We start from the raw sequence: 22561 nt of genomic DNA, 5'->3' as shown, positions 1-22561 counted from the left end.
AAAATCCATGGTGTTAGGATGGCCGTTCATAACATTTAGATATTACATTTAACTTAAGCAATACACAAGACATTAGAGTACTTATTTGTCAGGTTCGACTTCGTTTAAATACCCATATCAATCGTCAGGAATTTCATAGTTTTTAAGTGCGCCGCGTTGACAATGTGTCGTTAGAGGGTGTGATTGTCTGTTAAAGGAACAGCCAGTTGTTTTAAAAAAAATCCTCAGACGGTTTCAAATTCCCCCTTGTTATGAGGGAGGAGGACAAGGAAGGAGGGTGGGAGAGAGTATGCGTGTGACTGTCCGCGCTTGTGTGTCTGAGCTCGGGAGAGAAAGCAGCCCGGCCAAGGCGGGTGGAAGGAGAGCGCGGCAGTACAGCGGAGAAAGACCGCGACGCGGCCGCTTCGCGGAGGGGAAGTTGTTTGGAAGGGCGGGGCCAAGTATCAGTCAGTCATGGCGGTCATCACGGCCAATGGGCGTCCTCTAACAGCGGAACACCCAATGGAAAGCGACGCTCCGTGTGTCGCCATGGTGACGGGGTTGTGGCCGAGGAGGCTGTGATGAGTTGACAGGTGTGTGACAATCGGAGCTCTCTGCAAGCATGTACGCCAAAGGCAAGAGTAACCACGTACCGTCCGACAGCCAAGCCAGGGAAAAGTAAGTTTTTTTTTATTTATAATGCAGAAGAAATTGCCCTCATGGAGAATGTGCATGGAGTGAGAGGCTGCCAGAGTCATTGTTGCGGTGTAGAGGCTAGGTGCTGTCACTGTGTACGGCAGCGGCGCAGGGTTTGCTTTGAAAAGTTATCGTCAGTTTCCGCCGATAACTTATAGTTATGCAGCTAAGTATTGCATGTTTTCAGTCGTAAGGTAGAATCCAGACGAAACTTAACTAGATGGGGATTGAGGTTATGGCAGATTTTGTTCACCGTCATTTAATAATTTGGAATCGCATTAATTATTGTTTGCTTGGTGTTTCAAAGCATCCAACTATAATTCCAGGCATTCACTACACCTTTGCAGCCGTGTTTATGGTAACAGTGATATTGTGTAAACTCATTTATAGGGAATTTATATTAATGTTGAACGCTATTGCGTCCGTGTTCCCTACAATAACTTTTACCTGCAGCTTTAAGTTGAAGTTTTCTTTATTTCCCGTCATATCAAGCAATTTACACGATCTCATGTATCTGACAGCCACCAAGGAGTGCAGCACATACTGTATGTATCTCACAGAATATTTTAGAACGAGAACAAGCATGATTGTAAAATATGATTTGCAGCTTTGTGTCTTAATATGACTTTTATATAAAACTATTTTTTTTGCATGTTACATTGTCCATTAAATTACTGGAAAGGGGGACTAAGCACAAACGAGGTACACCTCTGAAGCACTTCGTAACATCGATGTTTGGTAACTTTACTGTAGGTCAGGTGTAAACAGGCATAATTAACGACGTGACATCGGGGATGTTTTTTTTTTTTTTGCTAGTTTGCGTGAGCACGTATGATCATTGTGTGAATGTGTTTTCTGGTATCATGAAGTTGGCACAGACCTTAGTCACGGGATAATCATGTTTTTGTAAAACGCGAGGCAGCAGTAGCTACTCGGAGTAAACAGAACTTCGACTGATTCTTTGTTTCATTGTGACGCGCCATTCTAAGTTACGCGACAATAGGCGCGCGCTACGTCGCAAATGACTTACGAATGACTGCATTAAAGAATCATAATAATAACAATAAGAGAAGTGGCGCGGTGCGTCGAAGCGGTGTGTTTTCATAGGTAAATCAGTCCTGTTTTGCGATTTGATGGAGGCGTGCCGTCGGCTACCAGCTGAACATACATGCATATCTTTATTGTCATTAGGTCATCGCGCTAGTTTAGCGCAGGTTACTGTGGGTTTGGTGGATTGACGGAAACCGTTATTGAAAGTGTCAATGGAAATGCTGAAATCGTTAACTGTGAGCATAGTGGTGTAGTCGGGTCTGTTTGTGAACACACCTTTAACATATGATCCATGTACAGTATGTAAAGACATTCAAATTATTTTGGCAATTTTTATATATATATATATATCACCTAGTAAAATAATACAGACTTCTGTTACTTGTTTGATATTGCTTCCTTTTTGCTTCCTTTGACTATTTAGCGCAGTTGTTTCCTGTTACTGCAGTTTTACCTACTGATTGAAATGGATGTATGGCTGTTTTACTGAAGCAAAAAACGTAAGCAGCCCCGAATCTCCTGCCTAGTCCATAGAAAAGAGTAATGTACTTATTTGGGTATTAAACTGTAAATTTAACATAAACATGAGCTTTACTGCAACAAATTTAAGACTTAACTACGAATAAATGATTGTCTATTATAATTTAATCAGTTGTTAAAACTTTTTAAAATGATCAAATAGTTCATTAAGTTTTTCCAGACATTTCCAAAATAATTTGCATGTGATTGGTGTAAAACCATTGTCTTTGCCTTCATTCAATTGCCTGTATGTTTAACACATATGGATTTAAATATTCTTTTAAATTTTACCTGTAAAAATAATATATAATTTGCGCCTATATTGGTTGAATTAAATTATTAATTTGAATAATTTCATCACCGAAGTTTTTAAATTTTTATTTTATTGTATTTTGTGTTAATAGTAACTGTAAATGATACCATTAGAATGTGTTTTAATTTAAAAGTATCACTCAAATATGCCAATAATTTCACACTTAACATGATTCTAGTGTCACATGCCAGAGTTTCCAAACTTGCTGGCTCAACATTTTTGTCACTACCACACTGGCAATAGGAATATATGTGCACATTTTACTCAGGTGATGGGTATCTCTTTTTAGGCACCATTTTATATATGTCAGACCTGTCTGTCCTTATCTCAGCAAACATAAATGTGTTTCTTAAAATAGTATAGTCGTTATATGATATGAAGTTCAAGCAGTGTTAAATTTATGGAACGGAATAAAAACTCCTTACTAAATTTTATTGGCTTGACATCTTTTGTTAGGCTGCGTTTAAAAGGGGGAAACGTTATTCATAGTTTTACTGTATCTTTTATGTTTATGTGTTCTACTACCTGCATATCTGACAGGTAGGTGAAGATCCATAGTTTCGAAGTGTCAAATTCATATGACATTTGGTGTCAGGTTTCAGAAGCCACACTTGACCGCCCATGCATTTGGAAGGTAACAGCACTACTCAAACACCCCTTTTAAAGAATTTTATGGTCTACTTTGGATAAGACGTGGGATTTTTAACTTGTAGAAGTTGTAGTGCTCTCGCTGATGAAGAGATGCTCCTGACAGGGTGTAGCAGTTGTCTTGGTTTGAATACTTGGGGCTTGAGCAAATATAGTGTGATGATTAAATACTGTATTGTGAAGAGCACAAACCACCTAATACAGGTTATACATGCTGTCTGAAGGTAATCATGTTTAACTTGCACATATCTAATATAGAAGTTTAAAGAAAATGTTTAAATTATGTTTAGATTCTACTGAATTTCTGTTTTTGTTGAATTCGTCATTAACTGGAGGCAGCTGGAAGTCAGTAACAAGGGGTTTTACAAGCAGATGGTAACTGCAGTCATTTTCTTTATTAGCAGTAACTACTTGCATTTCTGCTAATTCAAATGAAAAGTATTCTGCAATTTTCAAGTATTTCAGTAAAAGTCATTACTTTAAGTTCAGTATTTTAGAGATTAGATCTGATTTAAACTCGTGAGCAGGATCTCACTGTTCTGGTGAGTAAGATGTCTTATTTTAAATATTGGGGAAAATAGCTAATGGTGTGTTTTTGAATGTAAAATGTAAATCAAAAATATTAAATTATATTGAACGGGCTTCAGAAGTTTGATAAATGATCACCATTACCGTTCAAAATCTCAAAATGAAAATTAAAATGGTGTACTTGTGCACTGATTAATCATTATTAATGTATATATTAATCCTGTTATGCAATTCTGGTCAGAAAGCACCTGATTTATTTTTGTTGTCTGTGTTAAACTATAGGTTAAACTGGAAAATAAATCTGGACTAAGATTAGAACAAATGACTAGTGTAGCTGGAGTAAAAGATATTGAAATATATTGTTTATACATGATGGCTTGGCGCCTTGTGTTGGTTTGTTCCTCGCCTTAAGCCATATATCTTAGGATAGGTTCTGGACCCCTACGACCCTGTGTAGGACAAGCGGGTGTAGAAATGGATGGATGTTTTCTTTCTGAATGGGTTTTATTGTCAAAATTACTGTCTGCTGATGTTCAGGTATAAATGACTCCATAAAAACTGGAAAGAGGTGGAAGGAACATCAGGAGTGGTAGCATCTTCCTGAAGTTTTGTTACTCAGGTAGCAAACTGGGGTGTGGATCCATCAATAAAATGTGTAATTTCTATTTTTTTCAGTGAATGGCATGTAGGTAAATGGATTTTTTTTGGTACTACTGAATGTTATTCCCACTGTATTCCTCTAGCATTAATCCAAGGATGGATTGTTATATACTGTTATTATATACTGTAGTAGTTGTACTATATGTTTTATTAAATGAAATAAATAAATTTGTTTATTCACCAATTCTTCTCATTCTTATACTCTGTAGTCTCTTATGGATTTGATGGTTTTAAAGAGTTTCAGAAAGCTTCTTCTAATGGGATGCATTAATATACGTTTATTCATTTTTTTTGAGTTATTTGGGAGTAGGTGAGGGCTGGAGTGCAGAGCATTAGGTGATACTGCTGTGAAAAATGCAAATCCAATGCCCAACGAAAGTCACCACTTAAAAAGAGTTTGCCATTAGATAATGTATCGTGTATCAATTTTATATATTGATATTTTGCTCCTGTAGATTTATGTTAGATGTGCATGAATGGTCTTGGAATCTACTAATAATAATAATGGAAAGTGATATATGGGTCTGTGGAGATCACAGGCTTCACGGTCTCTAAATATCTTTCTCCTTCATTAGATTTTTTGTTTAAAATCAATATCTCTGAACCATCAGTATCTATGGAAAAAAAAAGCACATATGTTGTATCGAGTTACTATATTTAAATTACATGGATTAGCATCTTTTATTTGAATTTACCAATAAAAATTTACCAATAAAAACACATTTAAAATCACAAATATATAAATATTTGTATTTTTTAATCCTTTGTGAAGGAAAAACAGCTGCGGATGTTGCACTTGTACAAACACTTCATAAAATGGATGATTCAGTCTTTCCTACAGAAATTTGAGTAGGCATGGTGGTGATGGTTTTTCAGCAAGTCACACCACAGCAAATGGGTCTGTGACTATCATATCTGCAATCATTATTAAAAATGGCAAATAAAAACATGTTGGTTTGAAATGCATCCTTTGAAAATAAGAAAACTTTAATGTATTAGATTCCCCTAGTCATTCTACCTTTAGTTTGGGGCCAATCAGATGTTGCAGTCTTAAATTATGCATAACAGTGTTTTGGTGCAGCAATTCCTGAATTTTCTTCGAATAGAAGAAACCTCTTAGAATATTGACCATGTTGGTAATTTAGTGAATTTAATGATGCTGTTTAGGCAGGGCTAGCACTGCGTGTTCTGGTGCCCTATAGGAAAGATTCTGCGGAGCAGAAGTTTATGCGTTCAATGCTGTTGGCTTAACACATTTTGTAGTTTTGTACACCAGGTTATAGAGGTTACAAATATTTAGTAAGAATAAGTTAAAACTTAAGATATACTTTGATCATGCATATACTGTATGCCAAATTCAGCATTTTTGTATATAATAAATAAATCACAACTCCTCACATTTCTGCCAGATAGATCATAATCAGCCATGCTTGGTTTTGTGTGTGTGTGTGTGTGTATATATATATATATATATATATATATATATATTGAGCCACCAGAACAAATTTTTTTGGACCTTGGAGTAGATTGTAAAGTATGTGGAACACTGCTGGACACCAAAACAGTAAAATTCCTTTATTTGGTGTTTTGTTGATGGAAAACTCTTCCTCAGGCATCTCTTCAGAATGGTTTGCCATCTGGTGACTACTGCAAATGTAGCATCTGGTTCCCATCATTTTCATTCTCATGAATCAATTCAGTGACCACTTATGTTGTGAGAACTGTCATCCTGTATATTGTACTCATTAGGATGGAAAAGCTTCACTATACAATTCATCTGAATAGATTTGTAATATTAGTTTTTACCTTATTATTAGTATAGCATGGATTTTGATTGGGGCTGGGCGATGTGCAATGTTAATATTGATATTGTATGCTACGCACATTCAATTGTCACATCGCAAGGACCATGAAAAGGGTGGATTGTACTTCATGAACCATAACATGGCAGGTGATTATGATGTAATTTTCATCAGAGGGGAGCTGTGTATGAGGCCGCACACCAATCGAAAATTGAAACAATAGATTTTGAAACAAAACTTGCATACAAACATCTTTGCTATACTCTATGATAAGAATGATAACAAAAATGGCTAGTGGAATTGATGAATGGTTGACTGAGAAAGTCCAGAAATACTCGCATTTATATGATTCCTTGCTGCGGGATAATAATGACTCCCAGATGGCTACAAACTAAAATAAAACATGTTAGTACTGTTACCATTACATTTTTTAAAATTAGTTTTTAAATTTATTTTATCTAATTATCTCGTTTAAATCTAGTTTAGCTGTAGTTTTTGTTGTCATTTCATTGGTATTTATTTTAAAGATGTATATCAATTTAATTGTTATATATTTAAGTATTTTTTTTATTTCTAGGGATAGACAAAAACTTGTAGGACTTTGCTTGCTACTACAAAAACTTCATGATGTAGTGCCTTTGGCTATTTCTGTGGTTCAAGTGCATTGCAGGAAAGGCCCAAAACAAACATCTGTCACGGCATAGGATGGCGCAGGTGGGAAAAATCTGACGATCAACTGGTAACTGCATGACAGAAAGGAGTTTATTAACAAAACAGAACAAGGGAAGGCACAAAATGAAGGAGCACAAGGGGTCAAAAACAAATAGGGTAAGAAATTAGGAGTTAACTTAAAAAAAAAAAGAGCATAGAATAAACACAACTACAAAACTGAGACTGGGCATTAGAACAGGGTAAGAAACACAAGTAACATTAACACACAGACCCATGATTGTAAGGTTACAGCCTATGTGCTGCACAATCAACCCACAGAACTATGTGGCAGTTTGATGAACAAGGAACACACACTTGGGATTTATACACACTGGGCCTGAAGGGCAAGACAGGGAGGACAGGATGGCCAGCAGCACCTGCTGGCAAAAAGGGGAGGAGACCGGAAAGGCAGAGTCAGACAAGTGCTGACCCAGACTTCATTAAATTAGTTATATATTAAAAAAAAGGCTTTAAAAAGCTGATGAATTTTCTCATTGATTGGTTGCATCGATTGCATATAATTATATAATGACATCACCACCTAGCAACATTAATGTTGATGCCTAGTTCAAACTTCACTTTTCCGTGTGCCGCTGTGGTCCACATGTGGACTCTTGTGTATATACTGCATCTGTCTGTGGATGCAGACGGTCACAGTCAGCGCGTGCATACAGCGATGATATTCCACCAGACGAATAGAGGGCAGAACTATTGCAACAAACACAAATACAAGCAGTGTAGTGAAATGGGTCAACTTTTTATGAACAGTTTTAGAGTTCTTACTAGGCTTAGGCAGTATGGCTACAAATTAAGCCCACAATTTCAAAATGTGGGAACAGCATAGTTTTTGAAAATACCGACACAATACTGTAGCCGGGGCATGCTGGGAAAATGTAAATAGCCTCTGTTTGTGTTATTGTGAATACTTCTTGTGTTCCTGATTGTTGTGTGTGCCCAGTCCATGTCATGGGTGGATCCCGTCTGATCCTCACGTGTCTCTAGTTATTGTGTAAACTACCAACCATTTCTTTGCCTTACAGTCTGGCATCAGGTCTCCCTGTGTTTCCCCGTTATATATTGTTCGATAGTTGTTTAATTCCAGTGTTTGTCCTTTTAAGGGCTTAATAAAAGGGCATTCTTACCTCTTCTTGGCGGAGCAGCGAAGCCTTGGTTTGTCAGACATTACATTACTATGTACTGCAATTTAAATGAGACAGCGGATTATTGTATCTTTGCCACTTTGTCCCTTTAAATAAAGATTCTTTGCACGGTGTTGAGGTTTTATTACAAGTGTGACTTTAAAAAATACTTCTTTATGTTTTTAAATAAAGCATTTGCACTTTTCTGCTGCTTTTGCATGAGCTCTGTGTGTGCTCTCCGAACAAATCATAATCATTTTCATCCTTACTCTCTGAGTCACTCTTGGACAGTGTGGCATGTTTGTTAACAAGAACTAGCCAATGAAAGACATTGGCGTTCAACTGTTTGGAAATATTTTTGATTCTATAGAGAGGATGTTGAGCAAAAGTGTTTTTTGGCTATTTTATTTAATCTATTTTGGGTAAATTTTGAACCCCTACTTTTTATAGCAATATTTTTTTATTATCTACTATCTTATCTGATATTATCTATTGCAAAAATTCACATTGCGATATTTTAATTTTTTCCAATATTGTGCAGCCCTATGTAAACCCTTGCTTGTGGGAAACAAGTGCTTGAGTCTGGTCTGCAAGCGTTTTTTGGCATCCTCCACACTTGTGGAGATTCATTAAGATATTCGATTGAGGGTTTTTGCCTTTTAAAATTATATTTGCTTAACAAATTTTTAAAATGTAATTTTTCCAAGTTCACATATATAAAAGCCATAAGTTTTGCATCCTCAGGTATAGGGTTGCACGATACCACATAGCGATTGTACAGTGCATGCACAATAATTACCAGGGCTTTTGATGATGGGCGTAAACATTTATCCAGACGCTGGCTTTTCGGTACTATACAGACATTTACTTATGTCCACAATTTGGTAAGAAGATTAGTAGCACACCTAAAATATTAATAAGACATACGGAAGCCCATTGAAATAAAGGATCCTGTAAGTCATTATAATGAGAAACTTTCTTGAAATGATTTACTATCTCAAAATAATTGGGAGGGATAATCTGTCTGGGCAGTCCCCAGGTTACGAACAAGATCCGTTGCCTAAGTCTGTCTTTAAGTCAAATTTATAGTTAAATCAGAAAAGTAATGATAATGGTAATGATAATAATTATGCAATGATAAAAGTACAAAAGTAACTACATAATGTATTGTACTCTACTTCGATTCAACAAACTGCTTTAGCTGTGCAAAGTTTTCATGTCACAAAGTGCTTGAGTTCATTATTATGAACCATTGTATTTAACTCATATTTTTAATAAAATAGGCTTATGGTAGTCTTTTCGAAAAGTTTGAGTTGTCCATATGTTGGACGCTCTTAAACTGGGACTGCCTGTACTACAAACTCCACAACCCTAGAGGGTGCAGAATGATTTTGATGCAGCAGACCCACTAAAACATTTAGTTTTTTCATTATGTCATTATAGACATGCAACAGTAGATGGTGTAAATTTTCCGCCTCTTGGCCATATACTTCAAATGTAGTTGACCGAATAAATATCGATTTACTGTAGCAATACGATGTCGTATAAGCAATGATTCCCATCCACTGTTCATGATTGAATGACATAATATCATGCTGCGGAGTTTGTCAGCAGGACTAATTATGCAGCACCACGTGTATATTTAAGTAGTGTAAGTTAATATGTGATTGTATTTACGTTAATTGTAAATATTGTAATTGTCTATTGCTAGCCATGGAATGTGTGTTGTGTAAATTGTTGGCTTCTGTGTCTGTGCTGCTCCTAGTATTAGATCAATTAGTAGCTGTTAATAAAGAGATTAACTTTCATTTTAAAAGAGCTGTCATTTCCCTTATTAAAATAACTCAACCTCTCGCTACAATACTTTTGTTTTCCTGTTTTATGTGGGTCTACTGCATCAAAAACATCCTGCGCTGCCAAGTTTGTTGTACTCCCTTTCCGCCGCCCCTCCAAAAAAATATTTCATTAAAGTTTCTCAATAATTCAATACTAATTCATTATTTCGAGAAAGTTTCTCATTTCAAGATACTACACCATTGTTTCAAGAAAGTTTCTCATTATTTCGAGAGAATAAGTTATTTCAAGACAGAAAGTTTCTCATTTTAATGACTTGTGAGATTTTTTCCATCAAATTGGCAGAAATGGGCTTCCATAGAGAGGTGTATTGTGATGCTCAAAGGTTATAATAAGTATGAATTCAGTGTATCCTTATGTTTAATATATGTGTCTAACCTTAAACTGCAAAAAGTACCGCCACACAACCAACATCTTTTTTTACCTTGTTTATCAACAATATTACCTCTTTCAAAAGATGTTGTAGCGGTTGTGCTGTTCCTTTCTTCTCCTCCACTTCAGTGCTTATCGCTTCCATGATATACCAAAACAGCAGTATGTGGCCTGCGCCGCTAACCAAATTTATACAGTAAACTAACTTTTGGGTGATATCTGTTCAATAATACAATGGTACCTCAGAACTCAAATTTAATCCGTTCAGAACTCCGGATCGAATCCTAAAAAGTTCGAGTTTTGATCGAATTTTCCCCATAACAAATAATGGAAAAACAATTAATTGGTTCCTGGCCCCAAAAAATTACACCTAAGTAGCATTTAAACACAAAATGAACAGGATAAAACAATAAGAATAAAATACTGTACTAAACACATCTAAGCACATTTATCAAAACAGTAATTTGTAAAGTAAGAAAATAAATGTATCCAAACAATGTGTAAAGTTAAAAAAAAAAACAATGTGTCCTGCCCCAATCGTCTGCTCCTTCCGTGTGCCACGACCCCTCGTTAACCCCGTGTGGAATCCCCGTGTGATCAGCTGTTTCTGTTGTTTTCATTAGCCCTCTGTAGTTAGTCCGCGTTTCAGTTTGTTTCCCCAGTCCGGTCATTGTATTGTCCGTCTGCGTTGTATTAATGGTTTATTATTAATATTAAAATAATGAATAAGAAATCTTTATTTTTAAATGTATTTCATTATATAATAATAATTACTGTTACTGTCTATCGTTGTCTAAATGTATTTTTACTGTCTAAATATATGTATTCAGCTAGTGTAAACATGCACGATGGTATCACAGCGAATGTGAGGCTGAGACTGAAGCTTTACCCTTTGTTTCCGCTGAGAGACGTGCCGCGTGACTCATTTCCCAAGTTGTCTTAGGTCGGCGTTCACGGTTTGACTTCTGAGATTCAGGTCGAGCACTAGGTGATTTTTTCTCAAACTGGTTGGTTCGACTTTTAAGAAATTCGAGTTCTAATGAGTTCGAGAAGTGAGGTACCACTCTCTATACCTCTTCCTTGAACACTAACAACAGTTTGTACACAAAACCCCTTTTTAACCTCCTCCCTCGGGTTTCACTTCACCCTGTGCCTTGTGCTTTCATTGGCTGTAGTTCGTCGTCACACTAATTGCCAGTCACAATACATTTCACACTACAGGATCTGGAGTTGCTGGCAGGTACAGATATTTGGCCTGCTATTGCATCAGTGACTCTGTCCGGTTGCATCTGTAAAGTAATAGCGATTGACCACCAATTTGCCAGCACCGTTTGAACACCGTTATTCCTTCAGTTCTGGGGCTTTTATTGACTATCATCAAAAACTTTTGGTAAATTGAAAATTGGGGCTACAATCAGGTGGTGTGAACAGAGTGGATAATGATATCGAATGTGAGTTAGCATATTGGATGCGTTTCCAGGAAGATATGCAAGTTTGGTATAACAGAGCTGACAGACAGTCTTATCAACTCCGCTCTTATTCTGGTGTTGGCGTAATTTATTAGGAAGCCAAAATGTTCCCAAACTACTGATTTAAGTGATATAGGAATGCCTTTCAGTTTTCTATTACTAGTTGTAACTATCTCAAAGCCGCAATTAGCATAATGTTTTACATGTTGGACATTGAATTTAGATTTCACCCACCTTAAGAAATGTACAGATTTGTTTCATTGCACGTTCCAACCTGAAAATGCTGTAACTGAAAGGCACGTGACAAATACTTGTACCTTTATAGCCCTTGTCTTTACTTTAAATGTAGACCTGAAATGCTCTTCAGCAAAATCTGCTTAAAAATTGCAATAGATATCAAATCGGCAAACATACATTGATATAGTATTGATTCATGCTGTCACTGCTGATTCCCAACCCTAACACACATATTTGCAGATTGGAAGCAACAGAACTAAAAATGCAGTGGTTGTGGATGCTGAGTTGTGACCAGACAGATTTTGTTCATGCTACTTTGAAGTTTCCAGTAACTACCATCATATTAAGTGCTGATATACTGACTAGAACTTCAGACAAGCGGTGATATCCACTGAATCTAACTTCCCATTCCTCTGAATCTGTGTGTACCATCCAAACTGCTATGGTCTGAACTGTCTGGCTGTGTGGCACCATAAAATTAGGTCACCTGTGGATGCATCAAGGCATTTTACTGGGTCACAATATCAAGAACAGTCTATTTTTTGTTTTTCTTATCAGCGCAACATTGTGATGGGCTAGGGGGAGATAATATGGGCAGTGGGCTTGAAGACATTTCATAATAAAGGACTATTAATGGTGGAAGAGCTGACACCGTTGCTTGTCTTATTTATGGTGGTGAGCTATATTTTAAGTTCTGGTAGAACTTCTGAAACTTCAAGAATGTGCAAATCATTGTTAAAGTCTACATTTTGAATGCAATGCTAATGATAAAAGCACATTTTTTTGTGGATTCTGTTTGCTATATTTGTAGTTTAATAAAGAAGGTTGCACCAGTTATTCCAATTGTTTCTCGAAATCTGAATGTCTCTAACCTTGTGCAGTTAAAAAACTTCTCCAGTCAGTTCTGCTACAGCGTATGATATCACACTGGGAACATGCTCTAACACGACTAATATATTAGCATCTAAGTCCAGTGCAACGCGGAGTCACATTTGTATTTGCGCAGTTTTCGGTTGGAGATAAAAGCACAATGCAAAATACAATGCAATATGGTCTTAACAAGAAACACTACTTGCATGCAAAAACAGCTTTCCAAGTGAATGATAGTCCTATTCATGAACAAATCATTCTTTTGAACCAGTTCTTTTCAGTGAATTGGTTGAATCAGTTTTCAAATTAAAAGAATCAATCTTTTTCTTTACCCATGCATTGCACAGGTCATAGTCTTAGATTCTAAACATCTAAGAATATTTGAGAAATTATCATATAAAAACACACAGCAGTCTTTTAAAATTAACTTCCATATGTTTCTGTAGCCATGTTACCCTCAGTGTCAGTCCGCATACCGTAATCGGTTGTATTTGTGCTGTGTGCATGCCTGGCCGCATGGTGGTTATGGCTGACTACTCCAGACTCTTGGCAGTCGACAAATTAACAAGTTCGGCATGTTTGGTGTTCCCATTGGATATGTGTATTTTAGTATGCAATTTTAGTGAGCGTAAGGTTTTTCAGGAACCCATTATTCACGTTGTAGCAGGACTGACTGTATTTTACATCTTGAAAGTAGATTTTTATGGAGCTCGTGTTCCCACAGAGTGGGGTCATCTTGCACTTGATTAATTGTTTTGGATCTTTCACCTATGTTAGTGCTTCATCAGATTAGCTCTGAGCATCAATGAAGCTGGACTTTTGATAACCAGGGGAGAGGAGCACTCACATGAATACAATACGCTAGACAGCTCAGAGGGATACCCTTGTTTTCAAAGGACTCTCAGCATAAGGTTGCATCAGTGGAGATTAAAATTAATTGCTAACAGAATTCCACAAGCTGTTAGACTGCCGGTAGGAAACAGTTGGTAAGTGCAGTATAGGGGTATCTCTGATAGATTTGAGAAGTACGCTTGTTTTGTAACAGGTTATTCCTGAAACTTGGTAATGTTCCAACTGTCTTAAATATGCTCAAAAGTAACACTTGTCACAGAAGAAGCCATCGCGCACATCCCACATTCAGTCTTGATATCTCCATGTTGCCTGATGCTTGACAGATTTCTACTGGTTGTTTCTTTTTATTATTGTCCACAAATGTACCTTTGCAGGGCTGAGTACAAAGCAGTGCTGCCAACTTAGCGACTTTTCAGAACCCTTTAGTGACTTTTTTTTTCCAGAAAAAGCAACTAGTGAAAAATCTAGCAAATTCCTGGGCAAACCTTAGCTGACAAAAGAAACGGAAAAAAATGTAAACGAGAACTGTTTTATTGGGAATTCAGCTGCGTTAAAATACAGTACATACGTGCACAGAAAGTTACAAAACAGGGACCAGGTAAGCAAACTGATATAAGGGCTTATCCCATCTGACACTGTGCAGAATGCAAACACAATGCAATGATGTAACCAATATGCTAATTAGCGACATTTAGCGACTTTTCAAGCAGACTTTAGCTACTTTCCATTGAAAGTAGTTGGATTATTGAAGATGCCAAAATAGCAGTTCCTAGTGTGCTCTAATGAATTCTTTTGTGAAAACTCTTGGAATTATAATAATGAAGTTCCCATTTCATGAACAGACAGGTAATGGGCAGGGAATTTTAAAATCATGATGTTCCGACTGCTCTAGGTCAATGTTGAATGAGCCTGCAGTTCTTCTGAGCAGACAGAAAATGAATGAATTGTTCACGATGGATTATAGTCACTTTTTCGTACTGTGAAGAATGTAATTTGATTTCATGAACTGAATTTGTTTCACAGATGTAACAAAAGCTGACAGAAGGTGACCATGTCCTTTCTTAACATTGGACCTTTTCACTTTAGACTGCAACCAATCATTTACCATAGACTTCCTATCAATGAACTATTTTTGACAAAGCACAGATAAGGCTAACCTTTTGGAAGTAAATACAGGCTATACAGCTAAAGAGGCTCAAAAGAAGTTATAGCTTTTCATATTTATCAATTAATATTTTTTCTCCATATATAGAGTACAAGTAGAAAACCTGGAAGCAGAAAGAAGTCATGTGGTGAAATATGTGGTGACATATAGTTTAGACAAGAATATACACCCCTTAGTAGTTGCTAGTATTGATTGAATTATTGCCAGTCTGTTCAAGTCTTTTAGGAGCAGATCCACTGGTATGGCACCTATATTTTGAACTGTTGCTTGACTCCTTTGTACTTATGGTGTAAAGATGTGGTGATTCATCGTGATGAATTGATTATTAAGTTGTCAACTGAATGTATTGATCAGTAATGTTAGAATCAATTTTTGGGGGTAAAACAGAGATACTCCTACGTCTACATTGTGCATCCTCTCATTTTCATGCTGCAGGTAGCACTCCCAGCATGCACATTTCCAAAATGTAGGATGGCTAAGGAAGATTCATTAATATTCATAAAGGAAGTACTACCTGATTATCTTCGCCCGGAGATGCTTTTGGGAAATTTGTCCCTGTTGTGTAGCACAGAAGACTGTCCAGTAGTTAAGATAATCTTTTTGCTATGATGCTTTTTGTAATGCCTCTGTTTTGTACTGCAAAAAAGTACTTCTCACTAGCTAAGTAGAAAGCAATGTCAGCCTTAGAGATGCATGACAGATCAAGATATTAGCCTTCTTCGTATTCCATTAATAGTGTATAATTAAGTTCCCATGGCAATATTTGTGATATTTTTTTCAAAGGTTTGTACATGGATTATTAAAATGATCAAATAATGGATGAATAATATCATGAAAGGTTTCCAATGCATCAAATCGTCACCTCAATAATTGTATTTGCATCGATTTGCCTTGGGCCCAATGATTTACACCACTACTTCTTACAAAGCTCAGTTTAATTTTGGTGAACTACATTGATCAAACTATTCCCTATGTTTTCAGCTGGATTTAGCTCAAAATTTTGACTTGTAAATTTTATCTTTCTGTTCTTTAGGTACTCTATTGTCACTTTGGGTTAATGTCTTCAGAAATAGCTTTTCACATTGTGCTTTTTTGTAAATGGGATTTTTTGTTAATCTGATTGTGCCACCATCCAGCTTCTCTTTTATCTTCACAAATTGTACAGTATCTGACTTAGAAGAAACACTCTCTGCTTTCACCATGATTTACTGTATGGATGGTGTTTTCTTGGTGATCTGTTTGGTTTTAAGACATAATGTTTTGCAATGAGGCTAAACAGATGTTTCATTTTGTAGTACGATAAAGCCCTTTTTCACACAACACCAAAATCCACAAACTATTGTTTTGTGTACTTTAAGAAATATTTAAGAATATGGGCATACTTTGCATAGAGATCTTTATGGCACACTTCTTTAGAGTCAAGATTTGTGTAATCCTAAGTAGAAGATCTGCAGCCCCTTTACAAAAGCCATGAGATTTTGGATTGCCACTCTGATCAGTGCCTTTGATCAGATGACTGATCAAGGCAATCTTCCATCCATTTATTTTCTGTAAACGCTTATCCTGCTCAGGGTGTGTTGAACTTATGGGCAGAAGGCAGGGAACAACCCAGTATGGGGCGCCAACCCATCACAAGAGAGAGAGAGAGACACACACACACACACACACACCTATGGGCAATTTGGTAACTTCAATTTGGACTGGGAGGGAGGGGGGGCAGAGTACCCAGAAGAAACCCCACAACAACACAGGGAGAACTGCCCACACATGGAGCCATTGACAGAGATTTGAACCCTGGTCACAGAGGTGTGAGGCAACAGTACTAATCACTGTGCCCTGATCAAGGCGACCTTTATTCTGAACTGATCATAATAATTACCAATCAACACAGGCAAAAAGTAGCCTAATTCATATCTTGGGTCATCCCAAAAGCAGTTGTTCATGGCTGGCATTAATAATAGTCGTTTTTGCAGTGGTTTTCACAAACGACTAAAGTCTTTTGTTTATTATTTTCATTTATTTTGTTTTTAAAAATACTGTGTCTTTTGACCTCCAAATGAATGTAAATTGAACAAGGTATTAGATCTCATATGCATGACATTAAATTTAACCTACATAAATTACTGAATTTCGGGTTCTCTGGGATTTTGTAGAAATACTGCAGTGTTAGGCATTATAAGTCCTTAACCCATACTCTGTTGCAGTGGCTGGCCCTCACAAAAATTACAACACATTGACATGCAAGTGGCATCGTGGAGACACTGGTGTAAGGTTAAGCATGCACGACGAAGGAGCTTGGGCACTGCTCTAAAAGTGCATCTTATTCCTCCACAGTCCTCAACTCATATTTTAGCAATGCATAATACAATCCTTTTAAAGAAACAAGATATTTCTCTTTCAATATGTATCTCTTTCAACATGCAAATGTAATTAGCATAACAAGGGAGATCTGCTGATTGATATTTACCATCTGACAGCAAATGTTCTCTTGCTTTAAGGATTTCACTTGACATTACAAGGGTGTCTATTATGTTATGGGTCTCATGCATTCTGTGGTCTGTTGTGACAGCAAGCTTGTGGCACTGTAATGTTTAAATGACTTTCTAAGATAAGCCAGACCCCAGAATACACAAAAATGCAAAGAGAGTGATAGCATGTGTCTAATTCACATATGTTTTTAAACACATTTTTGCATAAGTGTTTTTCCAATGGATGGTCACTGGAGCCTGGAGCCTGTCCCAGGAATATCAGGACCCATGAGAAACCAATTCACCTCACTTGATAGTTTAGGATTGTAGAATGAAGCCAGCTTAGCCAAAGGAAACACAGACAAACAAAAAGTCAAGAAGGTGTGTTACTTATTTTAGCTGAGTAAATACCAGATATGCTACTGCGTTTTGAATCATCTCGGTGGTTTAAAGGCCACAGCCCTGTCAGTAAAGATTTGTAGTTGTCTACTATTGATATGACAGGTGCCTGGAGTAGGAGCTGAGCTGTATTTTCTGACTAATAAGGTCTGATCTTCCTCATTTTATGCAAAGTGAATAGAGAAGACTGTGAGAAAGCAATGTGGTCCACAAAGGATAGGTGGTCATCTGTCATTACCCCTAGGAAGAGAACATGTTGATAATCCATGTTGTAGAGTGATGTCAGGTACATTAATGGTAGAATTGACTGGGAGGATAAGAAGCTTGGTCTTTGAAAGGTTCAACTGGAGGTGATGATCGCTCATTCAGCTTGTGATGTCAACGAAATCCAGGCAGGTACTGTGATATTATAAGAAATATACAAACAAGAGGAGGCCATTCAGCCCATCAAACTTGATGGATGGAAGGCCAAGTGCAGTTAGATGGCATCTGCATAGTAATGGAAGGAGACACTGTGTTACTAGATGATTGGACCTTGAGAAGTAATGTACTGGGAGAAGAAGAGGGGACCAAGGACTGAATCTTGGGGCACACCAGTTGTTACCTGATGCAACTTGGATTCCTCTGCGCCTCAAAACATGTGCAATGATTTACCTGATAGGTAAGAGTCAAGAACAGTTCCTGTGTTGTCAAGTTAGAAGAGGGTGGACAAGGGCAAACCAAATTCCCCTTGGAGACAATAAAACTTACCAAAACTAACCTAAGAGGATCTGATGTCTCCTTTCCTGTGCAACAGCAGTGATGTACCTGAAATTTATTTGACTGGTACCACTTCTTCAGACTATTTCCTACAATGTTTAAGAGTGCAGTTCACTTTGCCTTTTTGTTTGGTACTCTTTCATTATCATTTAAACATACCCTTATTGTTCAGCAGACAGGCTTCTGTTTTTAAGGGCATAGCAGTTAAATTAATACTAATTCAGACCAAAAATAGCAACTGCTTGGCTTTGTTTTTAGACTTTTACGTTCTTATATTTGGTCAAAGTCCAGAAACACAGCATTCTTCTCCCTCATTGTTTGAAGAAATAATATTTGAGAATTATGTGATGACATGAGCATAGTCTACATTTTTCCATGTAATTTTAAATCATTATTTCACAAAGAACAATTAATTTTATTCCTTATCACAGAATAGCAGTATACTAAATCACTGTCAAAAATAATACGTGAGCAAGTAAACAGAGAAACGGTAAATTGAACTGTTATAGTCTTTGAAAGGTAAGATAAACTACCAGGAATAAATGGGCAATGTAATACAATGGTATTACAAAAGCATGATCATTTGTCATTGTGTTTGTTGTTTGGCTGATTTTACCTGGAATGTCAGAGTCTAGACATAAACAAGCTTAGGGTTATTCCCTGGGTTATTCCTCAGTTAGTTTTCATGAGTACTGCCCTGAGACCCACTCTGTTTCTTAAGCTGGTGGCATTTCCTGTTATCCCAGCACAAAACATTGTTGTCTTGGCTCATCCTGTAAGCAACACTGAATGCAGGAATTTGAACTTCTCATTCTTGCTCTTTTTTGGTAGTGCTTGTTGTATCTGGTTCTGAACACTTTCAGTTTTTTCCTACATCTTTTAAATTGATACATTTAATTTTTAAAATGTAGTTGCCTTCTTATAAACCAGTTCCAAAAGCAGTGCCTGTATTTCTGGTCATGCCTACATACAGAACGATTATCCAGTAGAGAGACTGCCAACACTTTGCTGATTTTTGTATTTTTTAAATCTGTACTCCATTCTGGTTTTAAAATAGATCTGAGTGGATAGATGATATTGTATCATATTATTTAAAAACCGATAATAATAATTTATTATTAATAATATTGTATTATGTATTATTTTACAACTGATTACAATTTATATTTCAAATTGTCATTTTTTTATGAGTTAAATTTATGATCTGCACAGGAAGTCCATTTTTATTTAAAATAGCATTAATAGTCTGTTATTAAAAGATAATGTTAATTTCCGAAGTATGTTTTCTCTAGATCCTCCAACAATCCTGTGGTTAGACTAACTGATGCCCATGAATTCATTATAGTGTATGGTTGTGTGTGTATGGTGTGTGTATAGTGTATGGTTGTGTGTGTATGATGTGTGTATAGTGTATGGTTGTGTGTGTATGATGTGTGTATAGTGTATGTTGTGTGTGTGTGATGTGTGTATAGTGTATGTTGTGTGTGTGTATAGTGTATGGTTGTGTGTGTATGATGTGTGTATAGTGTATGTTGTGTGTGTATGATGTGTGTATAGTGTGTGTTGTGTGTGTGTATAGTGTATGGTTGTGTGTGTATGGTTGTGTGTGTATGATGTGTGTATAGTGTATGGTTGTGTGTGTATGATGTGTGTATAGTGTATGTTGTGTGTGTGTATAGTGTATGGTTGTGTGTGTATGGTTGTGTGTGTATGATGTGTGTATAGTGTATGGTTGTGTATGTTGTGTGTGTATAGTGTATGGTTGTGTGTGTATGGTGTGTGTGTATAGTGTATGTTGTGTGTGTATAGTGTATGGTTGTGTGTGTATGGTGTGTGTGTATAGTGTATGTTGTGTGTGTATGGTGTGTGTTGTGTGTGTATAGTGTATGGTTGTGTGTGTATGGTGTGTGTATAGTGTATGTTGTGTGTGTATAGTGTATGTTGTGTGTGTATGGTGTGTGTATAGTGTATGGTTGTGTGTGTATGGTGTGTGTATAGTGTATGTTGTGTGTGTATAGTGTATGTTGTGTGTGTATAGTGTATGGTTGTGTGTGTATGGTGTGTGTATAGTGTATGTTGTGTGTGTATAGTGTATGTTGTGTGTGTATGGTGTGTGTATAGTGTATGGTTGTGTATGTTGTGTGTGTATAGTGTATGGTTGTGTGTGTATGGTGTGTGTGTATAGTGTATGTTGTGTGTGTATAGTGTATGGTTGTGTGTGTATGGTGTGTGTGTATAGTGTATGTTGTGTGTGTATGGTGTGTGTTGTGTGTGTATAGTGTATGGTTGTGTGTGTATGGTGTGTGTATAGTGTATGTTGTGTGTGTATAGTGTATGTTGTGTGTGTATGGTGTGTGTATAGTGTATGGTTGTGTGTGTATGGTGTGTGTGTATAGTGTATGTTGTGTGTGTGTATGGTGTGTGTATAGTGTATGTTGTGTGTGTATGGTGTGTGTATAGTGTATGTTGTGTGTGTATAGTGTATGTTGTGTGTGTATAGTGTATGGTTGTGTGTGTATGGTGTGTATGTTGTGTGTGTATAGTGTATGTTGTGTGTGTATGGTGTGTGTATAGTGTATGTTGTGTGTGTATGGTTGTGTGTATGTTGTGTGTGTATAGTGTATGTTGTGTGTGTATAGTGTATGTTGTGTGTGTATGGTGTGTGTATAGTGTATGTTGTGTGTGTATAGTGTATGTTGTGTGTGTATAGTGTATGTTGTGTGTGTATAGTGTATGTTGTGTGTGTATAGTGTATGGTTGCATCGGCTATGGATCAGGTGTTAGATGAAACATCAAAACTTCATCTGACATAAGATGAAATAAATCCTACAATTAAAATGAGTCCCGCTTTAACAAAAAGCGGGACATTTTACAATACTGTGATGAAAGCAGTTGCGACACATACATGTAGCTTCTTGTGGAGTAATGTTATATGTGTATTTTTAGACTATTCTGCATGAAATATTAAAATGCCACAAAAATAATAAGGTTTAATTGAAGAAGAAATGTATTTAGAATGTACTGTAGCTGGTTATCAGGAAAACACCACGAGACAGCTGAAGTGTCACTGCTTTAAATGATACATTATGAAGAAACAGTCGGCACTTATACTTGATGCTACTGCGAATAGGTTAAGAGAACAGTGTAGTCAGAGCATCCGGAAGGTGTCTATACCAAAATCATAAATCTGTTCCAAAACAAAAACAGAACTTACGACTTAGATGCGGACCTGAACATGCGGTACACAAAGTACAGCAGAAACAACAGGGTGGAATGGGGCTGATGTAATTAATATTGATGGATACATGCTTGAGGCAGGGCAGGCTAAAGGGGCAGGGATAACTTTATTAAAAAAGATCTGCTGGCACTGATGATAAACACGAGTGTGTTTACTACTGTGCCAGCCTTTTGGCCAAAACTGAAAGCACTCTTCCTGAATTTTGTTGACGGCTTACATCACATACTGCCAAACATAAAACACAGAGTATGCAGCAATATTTAGAAAGCTTGCAGTAAAGATACAATATATGGACAAACGTGTAGGGGCACCTGGCCATTACACCTACAGGAACTTTTATGGCATCCCATTCTAAACCCACAGGTATCAATATGGAGTTGCCCCCCCCCCCCCCCTTGCAGCTATAATAACTGCCACTCGTCTAGGAAGGCTTTCCACAAGATTTTGGAGTGTATCTGCAGGAATTTTTGCCCATTCATCCAGAAGAGCATTTGTGAGGTCGTGTTGGATGTGAAGGCCTGGCTCACAATCTCCGTTCTAGTTCATCCCAAAGGTGTTCAGTGGGGTTGAGATCAGGGTTCTGTGCAGGTTTTGTCAAGTTCTTTCACACCACACTCACCCAACCATGTCTTTATGGACCTTGCTTTGTGCACTGGGGCACAGTCATGCTGGAACAGAAAAGGGCCTTCCTAAAACTTTTCCCACAAAGTTGGAAGTTTAGAATTGTCCAAAATGTCTTGGTAATCTGAAGCATTAAGCGTTCCCTTCACTAGATCTAAGGGGCCTAGCCCAAACCCTGAAAAACAACCCCATACCATTATCGCTCCTCCACC

The 22561-nt window shown here is 37.1% G+C and overlaps 1 protein-coding gene across 4 annotated transcripts in view; it reads left to right on the top strand.

Moving 5' to 3' along the window:
* The first annotated feature begins 312 nt into the window (after positions 1-312).
* The window catches only part of ssbp2a (single stranded DNA binding protein 2a), a 97110-nt gene continuing 74861 nt past the window's right edge, over positions 313-22561 (top strand). The window contains exon 1 of one of the 4 annotated variants that reach the window (XM_023824068.2): positions 313-657. In XM_023824068.2, coding sequence (XP_023679836.1) covers positions 602-657 — 56 coding nt within the window. In that variant the 5' untranslated portion in view covers positions 313-601. The remainder of the gene's footprint in view (positions 658-22561) is intronic. The other 3 variants (XM_023824069.2, XM_023824070.2, XM_023824071.2) reach the window with 3 other exon arrangements.

The sequence above is a fragment of the Paramormyrops kingsleyae genome, chromosome 2, assembly GCF_048594095.1.
Source record: "Paramormyrops kingsleyae isolate MSU_618 chromosome 2, PKINGS_0.4, whole genome shotgun sequence".
Lineage (NCBI taxonomy): Eukaryota > Metazoa > Chordata > Actinopteri > Osteoglossiformes > Mormyridae > Paramormyrops > Paramormyrops kingsleyae.
Note: the sequence above shows the minus strand (reverse complement) of the source record. Positions and strands in the feature narration are given on the sequence as shown.